Below are 17,671 nucleotides of genomic sequence, written 5' to 3' on the forward strand. Positions count from 1 at the left end.
GAAAAGACTAGCAGCGAGGCAAGGGAGAAAAAAGGGGAATTTATAGAAAGAGCATGAGAGCACAGGTGTGATTCTTCGACCAGGTTATTAGCTATTGTGTGCAGTGACAGCTCTAATGGAAAAAATGACAGGTAACTTAGAAGAGAGAGATGGAATGTGAACGGTATGGAGCCTAAATAAAGCACTGGGATGGAAATATAAGAGGCAAAATGAAAAAAGACGAAAACAATGAAGGTAAAGATGATGTAGTGAGGAATAGAATATAGGCAGAAATGAGGCTGGTAGAAGGAGAATATCAATATGTGATTTGTTGCACAAAAGCCAGACATGGTGGAGCTGCATTTTTTACATTTTGTGTAGGTTTACGTCTCCAACACAAATATAGCTCATGTAAAATATGTAAGATCAGCCCAGTCATCCATTAACACTGCCACATTCATTATCCTGAGTGATAGTAAGCTACGTGCACAACAAAAGTAACAAAAGAACAACAATGTCAGCTTAACCTAACTTTACAAAAAAAAATATTCTCCAAATTCCAATCGTATGCCCCTGTTTCAATTATTCAGTTTGTCTTTAAATACCAATTATATGTCAAAAAATATTTTGTTGGGTAGTTTCACAACAAAATCCCTCTCTTCTATTTTCCTGTAAAACATTAAAATATTTTTGATGGCTTATCATGAATGGGTCTATACATAAATGTATTCAGTCAAATGTGATTTGGGCTAACCATCTTATAAAACCGCACTTGACCGTTTAGGGATAGTACCGTCCTTGGCATGTACACTACTTTTTGCCAACAGTCCCACAATGCAATGTACATTGCATTGTACACATATGTATTTGTAAGTGGTGATGATTGACTTCTGGTTTCACATGGGACACGAACCCTGGTCTTTGTTTGACTATCCACCACTCCAACCTGAATTTTGTCACCTCGCTTCCTCGTTTGCTCTCACGATAATTACTACAGCCACAAGAGGTCGCCGCCTGACAAAAGACGTCATTGTCGGTCGTCATAAACTGCTTGCATAATCGACCTATGGTCGTTTTCTGGGTGAGGATGAGCTGAATGTGTTAGGCAACAGAGTAAAGATAATAATGCAAGAGGACAGGAAACTAGGGAGAACAAAAAGATAGTGTAAGTGATTCAAGGTGAAAAAGGAAGAATATGTGAGTAAAAGCGGAGGAAAAAGTAAAGAGAGGTTTATTGCTGTGTCACACCAACCCAGATGTTGCTTGTGTTTTTTGTGGATGCTGAATCCTTGAAAGAAAAGTTCATTATAAAACAACAGAGAGTCAAGTGTGGAAGAAAAGAGATTATGGAGAGGGATTTAGGAGGTAGGAAAGGGGCTGAAGGGGGAGGAGAATGAAGAAGAGGAGGAGAAAAGTTTAGGACGAAACTAAAAACGATACAGGTAATTGAAAAAGAACAGAGGTGAGAGAAGGGAGGAGAGGAAGATGAGAAGAGACAAAAGATAAAGAAGAGGAGGGAAGGGAGTGAGGTGGAGGAAGAAGAGGAGGAGGACAGGTGTAATCCCAGCTCGGGTGTTTGGTAGAGTGGTAGCGGTAGAGCAGAGGATTATGGGATTACAATCAGTGTCGTTGGTCATGTGAGTTGGCGTGGTCGACACTGACCCTGCTTACCTTCTGTCAGCAAGGAAGCTTAGCCTGGCTGTGAAGGTGAGGTCACAAACACACACACACACACACACACACACACACACACACACACACACACACACACACACACACACACACACACACACACCTGCCCACCCATCATTCTATCTCCTGGTCAGACTCTCAACTCCTCCTTTACCTCTTTTTTGTTTTTTTACCTATTTTCGGTCTTTTCCTTCTTCATTTCCCTCCCCTCTTCCCCTCCTGACACTCTCTTTTTAATTCTCTTGTCTATTCCTGTCTCTTTATCTCCCTCCCTCCCTCTCTTTCTCTATCTCTGTCTTTCAGATGTCAGGCTGTTTTTTGCTGCACGTTATACATGTACAGCTTATCCATGCCCTCACATATCCAGCAGGATTCCTTGTTTTTTCTATCTGGAAGAGTAACAAATAAAACAGAAGAAAGAGGAATAAAATATTGCGGTGTCAGGAGCAGTAAGTCAGAGTATGTCCAGACTGTGAGGAGTAAATGCAGGAACAACCCTGGCCTTGGTAAGTTTGTCTTGACTTGATATGACGGTAGACATTATAGCATTTATCTCATTTTAGTATTCTTTTTGATCAGTTTCATTGAAAACAAAAAAAAAATTAAAACATAAATACATTCACAATTGAACACACTAGCACAGATCTTTTCAATTATATCAAATGCAATCTTATTGTTTTTTTCATGACAGCTGGTCAGGGACGACCCTCATAATTAAACTAAATTACTATTTTGTTTTAAGTCCTTATTCTGTTTGAATCACTGAATACAAGTATCTGAGGTGTGGGCAGCCATTCAGAGGTCTGGAGCAAGGCTTGTGAGGGAAGTAAACATGATTGTGGTTTGTATTTTTGGGGAGGCACAAATGTTTATGTTTTGTTTTTTAATCAGCGGCATTAAGAAATGATTGTGTGTCTATCAAAAAGAAAAAACAAAAGCTTTCTTAAATTCTGAATAGAAGCTTTATACTATTTAAAACGGAATGAAAATCCTAAATGAATAGCTGGATTAGTTGTTACGTCTTCAGAACAAAAGTTAAGTAAAAAGGTAAGTAGAATGTTGTCTCTATTTTTAATGTTCAGTACAAAAATGATAACTGTTGACTGTGAGCTCATTATTCAATGCTTGGAACATCCGCCCAAAACATTCCATTGACCTCCATTGGATTGGAGTGGACACAACTACTACAATTTATTTTCAGGGGTCAGTGCACGTTAATCAACACTGACCTTTAACGACATCAATGTAAATGTGCTGGGGTTAGCTCAACAGCTAAATTGCACCTATAGTTCCAAACAATCGGCATGGCTATAAATTAAAGGACAATTCCGGCGCAAAACAAACCTATGGGTTAATAACAGATGTGTACCCACTCAATCGCTCTCTGGGACATGTTTTCATGCTAATCAAATGTGTTTGTAGCTTGAAACAAGCTAGCGTGGACCGCTGATTAGCTTACGACGCTAGTCATCGGGGCACAGGGAAAGTAAAAACAAATCGCTATTTATACTACTAAAACTTCAACGGTAGCATAATAAGGGTCCTTAAATGTTAACTGAAGCATTGAGAACATTGTAAGTGTACAGACAGTGTATCAAAAAGATAGTTTAGAAAGACAGTAGCTCCCAAGCCGGCGGCCACCTGTATACAAGAACGCAACTGTCTTTATAATCTATCTTTTTAATAAACTGTCTGTACACTTACAAAGTTCTCAATGCTTCAGTTAACATTTAGGGACCCTCATTATGCTACCGTTGAAGTGTGGTGATATTTTGAGCATTTTTAGTGGTATAAATAGCGATTTGTTTTTACTTTCCCTGTGCCCCGAATACTAGCGTTGTAAGCTAATCAGCGGTCCGCGCTAGCTTGTTTCAAGCTACAAACACATTCGATTAGCATGAAAACATGTCCCAGAGAGCGATCGAGTGGGTACACATCTGTTATTAACCCCTAGTTTCGTTTTGCGCCGGAATTGTCCTTTAAATTAAACTAGTGTTAAGCAAATGAAGATTTTTAAACACTTCCCCTCAAATATAAAGGCAAGAAGTGTACTGTACATCATTGGATTGACTTGCTACATTAACTCACTTCCTGTGTTGCTATAGTTATTGTTATAGTTTACGATTTTGAAATAACTACAAATCATAAAATAATTAACATAAAATCGGTTGTCCTAAAAGAACAAGATGTTAACGTCTTAAAAATCAAGAACTAAAGATTGCTGCAATTAAAAAAGTCATATAATATTATAATAATTGTCATTAAATAGTTACTGATAAGGTGGTTCATATTTAACAAATATTTTAAGTGTGTTGAAGTGTAACTAACACGCTCTCACTTCAGTAGTGTCAGTGGATAAACTGCTGAACATTTCTGACATTTCCAAACTTTGAACACATTTCATCATTAATACAAAGATGTACACGACTACGTCAACACATCTTATTCAACATTTTCTGGAGTTACGTACTTCTGAAACTGTTGGAAACTTGGAGACATGACTGGCATATCTGATTTATCACAGGTGTGAATGAATGGGTGTACAGTATATGTTGGCTGATATGCAAAAGACATCATAGTATGTGACAGAGTAAAAAGCCAGAAGAAATGTAGAAACAGTGACACTATTACAGCAATCAACACCTTTTTTTGAGATGTATTCAGTATTAGGACTTTCATAGCATTATAATATGCCATTAAAATCAAGACCATGGCTGGGAGTTTACAGTTGGGAAATATGGTTGGAGCTAATCCCAGCTGACATTGGCCATGATTTTATCCCTGGGGTCCCACGAAGATTCAAAGAAAAATTGATGGAAATCTGACTCTCACTGTTTATGGTACCATACTAAGAACCAAAGTGCTGGACAAGGATAAATTAAGACCTGACAGCTATGTGACAAGTGCTTCACTGACATCTTCATTCTTAGACTCATCTGTGTGAGCAAACAGAAGCAACAATAACCTTCCTACCTACGTCCAACAATGCAGTTAACGTGAACACACACTAAAATATAGTCTGCACACACTGCTCAGGAAGACTGCTGCGTCAAATAAATAATTCCGTCAGACAACATAAATGATAGAAAAGATACAAAAGCATGAGGCTGTGAGGACTTCTTGTCTATTACTTGTCAAATGTACTATAACTCTTAAACACTTAAACCGATGCACTGTCTGTTGACTGGTTCTTTTCTGGGCATTAGATTGGAGTGACGCAAATATCGTCCTAATCTCAGCTAATTTCACGTCCTGATCGGATCCTACCGGCGTTTCCTCTCGGTTCATTGAGCCAGAGAACATGGCAAAGTAGAATACCAGTAATTTACTACCAATACAGAGAATCTGCTCTTTCTTTAAAGGCTCCATATTTTAAAGAGAAAACATGACACTGTTCCCCTATTATTTTTCCTGAAAGGTTTAAAATAACACACAGCATTGTATTGTGTTATACAGCATAAGAGTTCCACTAAATACATAACAGAAGAAGAACCTGTTGGTCTGCACTGTGGCCAACGTTTGGTCGTTAATGTCATAGATAGAAAGCAGCAGTCAGTGCGGCAGGAAGCTTGCAGCTTCTGGCTGACAAGTTTTTGACCAAGATCTCAATGTCTAAATTTAACATAATGAGCAGGGTTTTATTGTTCAGATTATTTGATGATTGACAGAATCAAATCAGAGTACCACATAAATAACAGATTTCCCTTTCCTTGTGTTATTGGCACAGCGTGGGGGCTTTCATGGGAGAGGAGCAGACAAATGAACTGTGAGATAAAAATGAACACATTAGAAAATGAAATACTGTACCTAAACATTTAAAATGCTGGATTCATATGCTCATTAATTTATTCTTGGCAGAAGGACATACCATAATAATGACATGAACTATTGTTATGTTTCATATTTTTAAAGATTTAAAATGTATAATTTAATGAATTCATTTTTAAAACTTCTGAACTAATGTGTAGCCTAATATATAAACTGACACACTCCAGAGAGTATAATTATTAAGGTTGAAGGTGTTTGCTTTGAGCTGTGGAGGCGGTGGGCTCAGGATCAGCCTCGGCCCAGACAGATGAGTAAACACAGACCAGAAGCTTTGTCTGAACAGATTAGCCAGCTATCACGTTTACCATTCACCACTACCAGCACTGACTGAGGGATTACTTATGAAAAGATTGCAGCTATTTTAATTTAAAAAAGGTAGCAGTTCGAGGTGATGACCGTAAAAACTTGAAATAATATTCTTAATTAAGTGGACAATAAAAGTGAGTCTCTAAATCTCCTTTAGGACAATGACAAATATAGAAATACAATTATAAAGCCTTACTAAATCGTCTTCATATTCTACAGATTTGGAATGATTAAAACAATTGTGAATGCATTCTCCCCTCATTTCGTTTTTATGTGATCGATTTAGAAACGCCGGGATGCTAGCAGGATGCTGGGTTCTGTGAACTTAGACCTCCTTAGTATTATAGGCTTATATAATGTTGGTGATCTGGGAGCTTATTCATCTGTTCTTCACAAGTCTGTGTGGATAAGAACTTAAGTTAAATGCTCGAACTGGACTGAGGTGGAGAGCTGATGGATTACTGTAACCTTCAATTTACAATTTTGAACATTTACAAAAAAGGGTTACTTAAATAACAAAGTGTGAATGTTTATGTTGAAAAAGTTATTTGCTTCTTTGAATATGTTAAACATTTCCATTAAAGTTGTTGAATGCTAAAATTAAATCTAACGTGTGTTTAAACCTAAAGTTGATTGGCTCTGCACACCCACACAGGTGTTTTAACTTTAGCCTGATTAAACCTCTTCTCAGGACTGTGTGGGCGAGTACAGACGGAATTTGACTGACAAATCCCTCACTCTCTTGCGGGACACCCTTACGTTTCTTATTGGTCCATGGAGTTTGGTGACATCACATCATTACTGCCACCGGACTAGAGGTCTAATCAGCCAGGCTAATAGAAAACACCTGTGAGGGTGTGCCGAGACTTTAAGGGGTGCTGATATATTATCTTCTTCCCCCTCCTTGTGTATTCGTTTGCACATAGTATATTTATTGTTACAAGAATCCCATGGCATTTAGAGTTGCACTTTGTCTCCAACAGACATTTGTCACATAGTGTTACATTTCCCTTTTTAATGGCTTGTTAGAGAGCATGCAGCTATCTGCGCTGTAGAGAAGGCTTTGCCCTGCTAACAAGCAATTGCCAGACCTTTTTCACCAAAATGTGACAAATTCCTGGTAAAGAAAAAAAAGCTGGAGAACATGGAAATGCTACAGCCCTTTGTCACCTCCACGGGAATGGGACACAATATGATACAGTGGTGTTCAGTATGACTATAATCAAACCAAAAAACCTAAAAACATAAAGTTGACAAAATGCATGCAAAAGGGAAAACCTGAATAAATGAGTGGAGATGCATAACAAGCCGCTTCCAAACAGTATCATATGCTATGGCCTTTGCAGCCAATTAAACACCAAATGAGGGAATATCTTTAAGTATAATAGTGTTCCTTCAGAGTCTCGGAGAATCTAAACCAGAGGTTTTCAAACTGGAAAGCACAGAGGAGCTGTAGGGGGACGCAGAGGGAGAGACATGGGGCAAAGATACTGTGTGAGATGAAAGGGACAGGTGCATGACGGTGGTCTTAAAACAACAGGAAGTCAGTTATTGTAGTTTGGCCCACTTACCAACATGGTCAACCATTGCAGCAGTAGCGGCTGTGACAAAGTCAAATGTAAACACAGACATGATACATATATTTTCACATTCAGTGTGACTTAGACTTCCCGTGGATTTCATTATCTCTATGTCCATTGCGAATAAACATGCATAAATCCACTTAGAAATCATAAAATAAGTTCCCTATTGCTCCAGACCTTGTCCTAGAATCATTTTTCTTCAATATCCAGTAATAATTTTCTGTACCTCCATGGGTACACTGCAAACAGGAACTGCTAATAGCTAATTTGGCATATTTTTAATGGTTCCAATTTGCCAAACTGTCAACATACAGGCTAAACAAAATGGGGCTCAGATTGCAGCCCACAGTGTATCTTACTGAATCCATGGCAACATTACAGTATACTTCTTGTTTCAATCTCCAGCCCGCAAATTTTGATAAACGGTAGTTCCAAAACTAAGTTGTCTCAATTGTATCACATACCTGTAGATGTCAGTAGATGTGTGTCTCTGTATGTGTGAAACAGGTACAGCAAGATTAGTTACAGTACATATGTTGCACAAAGTTACAAGATTTGACCCCAAATAGCTTTGGGAGGCTGGTCTGTTAAATTGTCATATGTTTTCAGCATATTTTTTGAGCATACAGTACCTTTGGCCTAGAGAATATTGTAGACAGTATTTGTTTTTGTTGCAATAATAATGAACATTTGCATAAAGCAAGCATATTTGCCCGCTCCCATGTTGATAAGAGCATTAAAAACTTGAAAATATCCCTTTTAAAGTACATTTAAAACAGATAAAAAAAAATTGTGATTTAACTATGGACAATCATGCAATTAATCGCGATTAAATACTTTAAACGATTGACAGACCTAGTTTATAACAATATCCTGCGTCACCGTGGACACCGAGATGTTTAATTTCAAGTTTTTCTTCAAAATGAAGATTTTCAAATTTGTGATCCAGAAGATTCTCCACACTCTGGGCACTTGACATTGTGAGCATGGGGCTATCCCCACATAGCGGCCTCTTGAGCAAAGTGCAATTATTAAAACACCATTTTAATACCTGGACCCTGACTGAGTGGCTACTGTATCCTTTATCACTGAGTGTATAAAAAAAAAAAATCAACTACACCAGCTTTCTTCATGACGTGTGACTGAGGGATCCCATGAGAAATCTATAATCTGTCACATATTTGACTACACCCACTTAAAAAGGGGGAGATGACAGTTGGTAGAGAAGATAAGAAACATTTCATGGAGTATTTTAAGCCATTCAAATAAGACTGAGATGACAAAATAGAGTGCAGCTTAATAAAGAATAGATAGAAGCAAATATCAGATCTTTCTTGTAGGTAAGAAAAACACAGACAAAATCATGAGGCTTTTGTTTGTGGCTGTGTGTTTCAAGATATCAAGATTAGTCAGGATAAAATTTTGTGATTTGTAGGTGCCGATCACTTAATGTTAGTTTTGTTAAATGTCATCAGCAGCAACAAGTGATGCAGGGAAATAATTCTGCTGACCTTCATTGCTTGGTGCTCATTATTTGACCATGAACATATCACAGTACAGACTGAAGAAGGTTAGACTTCTGCTGTGTGTTTTACAGGAACATGATTGGCTGTGAGAGCCTGAAGGGGTGACAGCCTGAAAGGTGGCCGCTCCAATGGCGTGGACCGAGCCACAGTCGAGTCCAGACCCAAAGCCAGAACCAAAACCAAAACCTTACACTCTCAGGACTCACACTTTTCCATCAGCCATCCTTCAAGTCCAGCCTCCAGTTTTACTGCCCTTCTTTCTCCTGCTTGCTGCATTTGCTGACCTAGGTATTGCTGGTCCACTCCAGCCAGCTTGCCCCCCTCTCCTGTCTGGACAGCCTTTTATAATCTTCTGGGGCATCCCTGACTCTTCCTGCTCCGGTCGGCCAGATCCTAGAACCTTTGGGATGGAACGGGAGGGCCGTGTGGCCGTCTTTTACGAGGACACACTGGGGAATTACCCTTATTTTATAGATAAGGACACACCGGTCAATGGGGGTCTACCCCAGCACACACGGCTGGATAACCACCTCCAAAAGACACAGCAGGACTTGGAGGCAGTTTTACCTGCCCCAAGGTACCTTGGGCTGGGGGTGCTGCGTTATGCAGAGTGGGTCCCCCAGTGGTCAAGGAACAGAGAAAGGCAGGCGATGTATCTGGAGGCATCGAGAAACCTGCTGAAGACTTTCTTTCCTCACTGGACCCCTGAAGAGGTGGAGAAGTGGTCACAGGTAAGGAAAGTTCAGGGAAAGAGGTAATAAAAAGGGTAGGTGATAGAAAGAGCGGACAGCTATGGAAGAAAGGAACTAGGCAGAAAACAGGTTTGCAAGAGTGATAAGGGAGAGGTTGAGGGATCATGGGTGGAAGTGGAGAGGACATTTTCAAAGTTGTTGCAGATGGTGGAGAGTACAAAATGCCAATGGGAAAAAAACAGTTCCAAAAGTGTTTCTTCTTTATTTTTGATGCAAATATCTAGTGCGACTTGGCATATCACTATCGATATATTGTTGGTAATGATATTTCATTCGGATGTTATGATGTGAGAACCTTTTAAAGAGGTACCAAAAGAAGAAATGGGAGGAGGGAAATGGGGCAGGCGAGTAGGGGACAGCAGGAAGAAGAGTTGCAGTATGAATTGATGACTCACCCTGATAAAGTGGGTCTTTGATTACTCAGCAGAAACATGGTGTCATAACACAAAGGGTAAAAACTATTTTACTTTAATTCTGTCCAGTAAATTCCGTCCATTTGGAAAGGTTTCATAAACATGAAGTTTTGTTAACAGGGTAAGTAACTGTGATCTCCTGCATGCAAACAAAAAGCTCATAGTCAATGTAAATAAAGCTCAATTGGAAAATGTGTAATAAGAAAGCCAGATAGACAAATGCTGTTGATCTGTGGTTTGACAATACCATTTTATGCTAAATTAGGAGTAACAGTATCACAACAGATATAACATATAATTTTATATAATTTGCGGGAAATTTAGTTGAGAAATGTTTAAAGTAGTGAACCAGAAATGTATAAAGTAGTAAACCAGCCTGGTTTTGGCTTATCCTGTGAATTAAAGTAGTAGGTTGACATTTTGGGAAATACGCTTCTTCGTATTCTTTTCTTTAAAGCAACACTAGAGAACTTTTCCCGCTTCGGTCCCCCTACAGGTTGGAAGTGGAATTGTCCATTACATTACATTGTCCAGTTCATTCGAATTACAAATCCGCTACCCAATCTGGCAAACTTGCATAATGTAATGTAATGAAAGAATGACAGGAAAGGGGATAAAAAGGAGCAGAGTGGCGCACACTCTATCAGGTTAGCTAGAGGTCGCCCTGCTTCTTTGTATTCTTGCAAATATTTTGAGATAAGACCAACACCACTCCAATGCCTGTTCGCTATATATGAAGCTACTGCCAGCAGCTGATTAGCTTAGTTTAGCTTAGCTTTGCATAAAGCCTGGAAGCTCTGTCTAAAGGTAACCAAAATGACTAATTAGCATGTTTAGCTTAGCTCCTTTGTTTTATCCATACAAAGGAGTCTTGTATTCACCCTGATGTTGCCAGGCAGTTGACGGAGATTCTAGAAACTGACTGCACCTGGTCATGAAATAGTCTGCAACATAACCATAGCGTCGCTTTTACACAAATGAGATGTGGCGTGTTAATTAGTGAGCTTCAGAGATGTTAATCTAAGATAACAGTCCCGTCTCCAGCTTCATATTTAATGAAAAGACATGAAAGTGGTATCAATCTTCTAATCTAACATCTTTACATACAATCTACAATCTTTACAAGTAAACAATTAAGAATTAAGTGTATTTCCCAAAGTGTCGAACTATCCCTTTTCATAAAGCCGTACTGCTCACTGATTTGCAACATTGTACAGAGCTATTAAATTACTAAATGATAGCTACGTCAGTAGAAACTGTGTGGCAAGATCTTCAACAAACAATTGATACATTTCTATCATCTCACTGTAAATACTGTTATATCCCCTAAACATTTGGTTAAGGTTGATGATTTAGCCATTTCGTTTTCACGATTCACAAAAGCTTTAAAAAACTGCAAGTTTTTAGATCACAAAAGAGGAAATGTCTGGAGGGGACTGAAAGAGGATTTATTGATCTTGTCACAGGTGGACTTCGAGGCAACAGCCCAGTCAGTAATAGTGGAAACTCTACGGGAGGTCAAAAGGTTAAGGCCCAAAGCATTATGGGGCGTCTCCCCTTACCCCAGCTGCTACAATGGCGATCCAACCCAAACCATATTAGCCAATTTTACCGGCCAGTGCCCTGCTACGGAGATGGCCCTTAATGACGAGCTTCTGTGGCTATGGAAACGATGCTCTGCCCTCTACCCTCTCCTCACCCTGGAGAAGCTGCAGGTGGGTAACAACACTGTGTTGTTCTTTTGTGTATCTTTTTACATTTTGTTTTGGGTTAAGACAGTTTAAACTCATGCTGGCAGTTAAACTAAACATGCTATAATAATTAAGAGAAATAAACTATATAGTGAGCAAAGAAAACCTAATCGTAAGTTAAACAGGAAAAAATCTTTTTAAAGCCTACTTCCACATAAGTTCTTACACTTGGCTGGATACAAGGAGGAACAAAACAGTAGGGAGGAAAGACAGATCAAAGCCACAAAAAGCTGTTAAAAAATAAACTACTGTCTTACTCAAGCTTTTCCCCTGAGCAGTTAACATCTTCTCAACTACTGAGCAACATCTCCGAGTGTAACACCAAAAACTGAGTGGTGTATAGGTACAAATCTGTCAATCTGTCCCCTTGTTTATAGAGTGGGACCCCGGGAGCCAGGCTTTATTTGTCCAGTCAAATCAGAGAATCACTACGAGTATCATCTCTGACTGGGACTGCATTTGATCTTCCTGTATTCCCATTGGTCAAGAGTGTCTATGCATCAACAAACACTTTCCTGTCACAGGTGAGATATTAACGTCTGGTATTTGATCCAAGCACCCTGCAAACGGATCAATGATAAAGCAGAACAAATGGAGAGGAAGGACATAAGTAGATTCATGTTGTTTCATAGCACTTTTTGTTCCCTGGTTCTAAAGTCACACAGTTTTGCTTGGAAAAGAGAATAATAAGAAAGCTGAAAGGTGTTTTTGGATTTAGGATGAAATAAACAGAGGCCTCATTATAAAGTGTAATGGTGTGTATATTGTATCATACTAATAAGCACAAAGAGAGCAGTTGAAAAAGAGCGTTCTGTAACTTGTATAGCTTCTTTGTATAATTTCTTGTTAACAGGCAGACCTGGTCAGCACCATAGGAGAAAGTGCTGCCATGGGAACAGCCGGAGTTGTCATCTGGGAGAGAAGTGAGACTAAGACAGAGGTATACAACTATACATTTACATAAAGTGCATACACCCACGTGAACATTTATCCACTGATATTTATAAACGTGAGATTTTTCCCCCCAGTATTTCAGTTTATAAAAACACACTTTTACAAAGATGCCTTGTGTTGGCAAATATTTTCCTTAACATAAGACGTGCATCTTGATACATCTTTAAGGTCCCATATTATGCTCATTTTCAGGTTCATACCCTTCTTTTGGGTTTCTACTAGAACATGTTTACATCCTTTAATGTTAAAAAAAAACACATTATGTTTATCATACTGTCTTTTTGAACATACCTTTTTGAACATACCTCACACACAGTCTCTTTAAGACCCTCTACCGAAAAAGCCCAGTCTGCTCCGATTGTTCAGCATTACTGGGTCTTCTGCATCTATGCTCTCGGAGTCTCTGCACTGTCATTGCAGCCGGGGAAGGACTGTAACAGCTCTTTCTACCTTTATATAGTATAGTTGTCACAACTTTACAAAAGTCCTGACGGCTCATTTAAAGATGGGATGTGTGTATTCCTGTGTGGACTGAGTGTTTTGATACTTTGATACTTTGATACAGTATTTATCACCTTGACCTGCTTTGTAATTTAAAAAAGACATACATACAACCTGTGTATTTCCCAGAGAGAGTGTCAGGACCTGGCAGAGTTCGTCCGTAAGGTCCTGGGACCCTACTCCACCAACGTAACCACGGCAACTCGACTCTGCTCAGCCTCTTTGTGCCAGGGAAAGGGCAGATGCGTTCGTCAAAATTCAGAAAGCTCTGCATACCTCCACCTCCCACCCCCATCCGAAGTGGTGGAGAAGGTGACTGAAAAGGTGAGATAATGTCATTTTAAGTAGATTTCAAGATTTAGCCCTGCTAGATTTATAAGCCCTGCCTATGTATTGTATTGCAGTTATCTTTAATCCTGTGCACGAGCTTGATGCCCACTCCTACAGTAAGCCATAAATAGATGTTGACAGAGACCTGTTGTTCAGATATAACCCAGACTCTTTCTGTGCTTTTGTGATGAGTCTTGGGCTGATTTTTCAGTTTCCAGTTAATTAGCTACACCAAGCTAAAACTACTGCAGTCTAACACAACTGCTCTGTAATAAATCTCAAATTCTTGAAGAATATAATGCTTTAGAGAGGTGTTGATTCAAGGTTATGGTCATTTTAGAGGCTGATTTTAGCTAGGTGTATGCAATAAACAGTGTATCATGTTCCTAGGTTCCTATGTACCCCATCTTAATATCCTCTTAATATGATACATTAACGAGACCTTACAAAAGGTTTTATGTTCTCTGGGCCAAATACAGAAATTACCCACCACAGCTTTTAGCATTCTGATGGTATACAGTACTTCTTGAAATCTACACCCTCAAAATTACAAAGGTAGTTTTCTTTTCTTTTTTCTTTAGACATTGATATCTCCACTGTGGCTGAACAGATTTTTAACATCCACACTGCATTTGAAACATCTTCCTTCATTTGTTAGCAATTTGAAATGTGATTGGCTTAGCCACCAGGGTCTGCAAAACTTGCGCTTGCAAAATCTTCGCACTCACGTCTTTTATTACTTTATTAGAACTACACTTATGTCAACAACCAGTCAAGAAACCAAGATGTTAACAAGTAAAAAGTTCCAGTTCTCCTCCGTTGAACAAAAGTTACTGTAATGTTAGCTGTTTGACACATCAAAGCTGCATGGGGGAATTTAGTTAGGCCAGACTGTGCTCCCAATGAGTTTTTCTGTAGGCTATGACTTCAATGCTATCCATCTGCTCATGCAACTATGTACCATATCTAGTTCCTCTCTCTATAAGATAAGTTGCAGGTAAAAATAAGACTATTTAATTACACACATTACTGTGACTGCACTGTAGATTGGTTCAATCAGTGTCATGTCAACATCCAAAATGTCATATAGCAGTACAATAGAAAACATAAAATAATAAATAGGTATTGTTGCATACGCAGCTGTTGATAGGATCCTATTTAAAGTGGCTACTGTCTGAATTTACTAACCTGATGGTGGAAGCCAATGTTAGTTTATATCAAGAACATAGGACCCTAGGACCATAGGGCACCGGGAATATAGAGATGGCCCCCAATAAACAATTGGGTGCATAGTACACCCAAACACACACACAATGGTGATATGAGATGCTAGCACAATGTGCTGAGAAGATGAAAGCTTCTTAAGAAAATCTTTGATTGCCTCTTTGACTTCCTCCCTTTTCTGCTACTGAAGAGTTGATTTACAAAAGCCTGGGTACACATGGTGAACAGCACCTGTAAAAAGAGACACAAAGTTCTCAACTTATGTTCTTTCTGTGTGGAAAGTTGGAAACAGAGCAACTTGTTTTGAGTCACGACTGATAAAGATAACCAAGACAACAGCAGGGAGTCTGAGATTCGTCTGTGTTTAGACAGGAAGAAAGCAGAGAGGGAAACAGTAGCTGTGAGTAGAGAAAGACCCGCTGGAGCACTGAACACAGGAACATTGTGTTGTCTGGTAACACTCGTCACTTTTTGGAAATCTCTGCATGGGGTTTCATTAATATTCAGTTGTCAAAAGAAGTACAACACAATATAGTATGAATATGTTTCTATAATGCTATGCAATGTTTGTTGTTATTTCCTTTTGAATTTGAAATGTTTTCAAGACTGATGTTATAAAATGTTTCACTGTTCCCTATGAAAATTATAGCAGCAATGTGTGCCAATGTTAACAGCATTTTTTATCTAACATCTCAGGCAGAGGCAGCAAAAGCCACAGATCAGCCAGACACAAACACTAAACCCGCTGAACCAGACCCAGCTGAGATCTGGAAGAAGGACTTCCAGTGCCAGTGGTACAAGACTGCAGACGGGGACGTCTCGGACCAGCAGTCCCCCCAAGACGGAGCGTCTGTTGGGGGTACAGTAAAAGAGAATGCTGGAGATGTAATGGGGACTACAACCACTTCAACGATAGCTTCTACGACAGCTTTTAGAACAAAAGGTGCCTCTGTAATTGAGTTAAGAGGAAGCAGTTCACCTGGTACTGGAAGTCCAACGCCTTCACTGGAAGTAACTACAGACGGTGGAACGAAGCCATTGAGTGCCCCAAACATGACTGTTCTGCTGTTGCTGGTGACTGGAAGTTTATGCTTGGAACCTTAAAATGTGAACAAACCAGCCTCTTCACCTGAAAGGTCTGGGCTATAACTGCAATATGAGCCCTCCTGAAGTGCCCTTGAGCAAGACACTGAATCCCTGCTAGCTGCAGGTGTGCTGCTTTGTAGAGAAAAAAAAGGACAGCTCTCAGAGCTCAAAACTCCAAACCTATCACTGAATGTGCCAAGAGACAGTAGTGGTACACACACTTGTCATTTTTTTTCAGATTCTACAGGCTGTATTTAAACATTTTAAGAGAAAGGAGATGTGACAAACTAGATAGACTAGACTTATTGTCATGTCAAATCAGCCACGTTATACCATGACAACAGATACATGTGAAACCTGCACTGAGGTTTTTTTTGTCTTTGCACATTATGTTTTTACAATTACTTTGTCAGTCTTTTGTTATATGGGAATTATTTTGTAAATTTAAGGCCTATTGTACTTAGGAGTTTTCTTTCTGTTAAGTAGATGTGTTGGGTTAAAGGGCCAGTTTACCAAAAAAAGAAGAAGAAAGGAAACAAACAAATATAAAACATGCTGTCAACAGATTTCACAAAGACAGTAGTAGTAAGTAGATCCAATGAAAAATGTTGACAGTGAGGTGTGTACATTATCCAAGGTAACTGGAACATGGTTTTTGGAAAGATATGTTGCTGTAATTTTTCAATTCTGTCAGCACCACTGATAGAATTACATTCACCTTTATTGTATTGGGGTGGCAGCAGAAAGGTATTATGGGACATATGTATTTTGTACATTTTTTGAGTAGTTAGTTGAGAATCATAATATCTAAATGAAATTTCAGACAAAGGGAATATATGTCAACTTTGGCCTTCAAATGTTAGATATTGTCAAAAACATTTGGGCTTTACATTGTGGCTTCCATCACAAATGATACTATTGTCTTCAGTTCAAAAGGCCTATCTGCTGAACTTCAGCTCTCTAGCGTCCTCTGTCTGAGTTCTGGTAAAACCATGCAATAGTCAACAGAAAGAAAAGCACAGGTGTAAATAATAAAATGAATGATGGCTAAACTCCATTTAGCTTCTTCAGTTTCAGGGTCCTGGTATTGTGCATGTTGGCTCACTGTCACAGCTTACTAGGACCGAGCCATGGCTAATGTTATTAGTAACACCAGTGCTTTTCCTGCTGTGAAAAAAGGCCCATTAGTCTCACCAGTATGCAAGTAAAGCTCCTTCAACTATTATTGTGGTTAAAAAATCTGTGGTGCCCGTTCACAAACTTGTCCTTTTTCATGAATATTTACCACCACCATCAATTCCAAGTATTCCTATTGGCTTGAAATTTTACATTTGCATTCGCATGAACTGGGGTAGACGCTTCATATTCATGCACCATCTTGAAATACATTAGCCGGTAAGGGACATACAGGACATACTGCTCCGCCTTTTGCGTTTTCGCTGTCACATTGTAAACTCACAGGTGCTGCTAATGCTGCTAATGGGTATCGTAGCTTCCCGGCCCCGGCAAGTTTGAAGAAGGAAACATGAAGGACCACACGTATTCAAAATCCAAATTTCAGGAACAGGAGTCTTCTTCTTCACCCAGAAAAAGAAAAAAAGGATATTGAAAAGAGCAAGAGACCGGCGTCATCTGAAAAAACAGTATGAAGGCTACCGTAGCTGTAATACGTACTTTGAACTGCGTGGCGGGAGAGAGTTGATTGCGATATATGATCTCAACCTTAGACGGGAGAAATTCCCACAC

At 39.2% G+C, this 17,671-nt stretch overlaps 1 protein-coding gene across 3 annotated transcripts; it reads left to right on the forward strand.

Annotated features, from left to right (window-relative positions):
• Positions 1–1,552: 1,552 nt before the first annotated feature.
• Positions 1,553–16,449, forward strand: si:dkey-72l14.3 (Glyco_hydro_56 domain-containing protein). Of its 3 annotated transcripts, none has more exons than XM_036008286.1 (8): positions 1,553–1,686; positions 1,975–2,177; positions 9,203–9,645; positions 11,546–11,794; positions 12,208–12,354; positions 12,684–12,770; positions 13,415–13,609; positions 15,536–16,449. In XM_036008286.1, exons 2-8 carry the CDS (start codon positions 2,006–2,008, stop codon positions 15,941–15,943), a joined length of 1,701 nt encoding a protein of 566 aa, XP_035864179.1. In that variant the 5' UTR covers positions 1,553–1,686; positions 1,975–2,005; the 3' UTR covers positions 15,944–16,449. The 3 variants fall into 3 exon arrangements, with proteins under 3 accessions (XP_035864179.1, XP_031142375.1, XP_035864180.1); XM_031286515.2 differs by having other exon boundaries at positions 1,557–1,686; positions 8,986–9,645; XM_036008287.1 differs by lacking the exon at positions 1,553–1,686 and having other exon boundaries at positions 1,778–2,177; positions 8,986–9,645.
• Positions 16,450–17,671: the final 1,222 nt, after the last annotated feature.

The sequence above is a fragment of the Sander lucioperca genome, chromosome 12, assembly GCF_008315115.2.
Source record: "Sander lucioperca isolate FBNREF2018 chromosome 12, SLUC_FBN_1.2, whole genome shotgun sequence".
NCBI lineage: Eukaryota > Metazoa > Chordata > Actinopteri > Perciformes > Percidae > Sander > Sander lucioperca.

Excerpts from the sequence above, each read along its gene's own strand:
- si:dkey-72l14.3 (XM_036008286.1), top strand. The coding sequence starts at position 2,006 with ATGTACAGCTTATCCATGCCCTCACATATCCAGCAGGATTCCTTGTTT. Across the intron at positions 11,795-12,207 it reads TCACCCTGGAGAAGCTGCAG|AGTGGGACCCCGGGAGCCAG; the intron begins GTGGGTAACAAC and ends CCTTGTTTATAG. Across the intron at positions 12,355-12,683 it reads CAAACACTTTCCTGTCACAG|GCAGACCTGGTCAGCACCAT; the intron begins GTGAGATATTAA and ends TCTTGTTAACAG.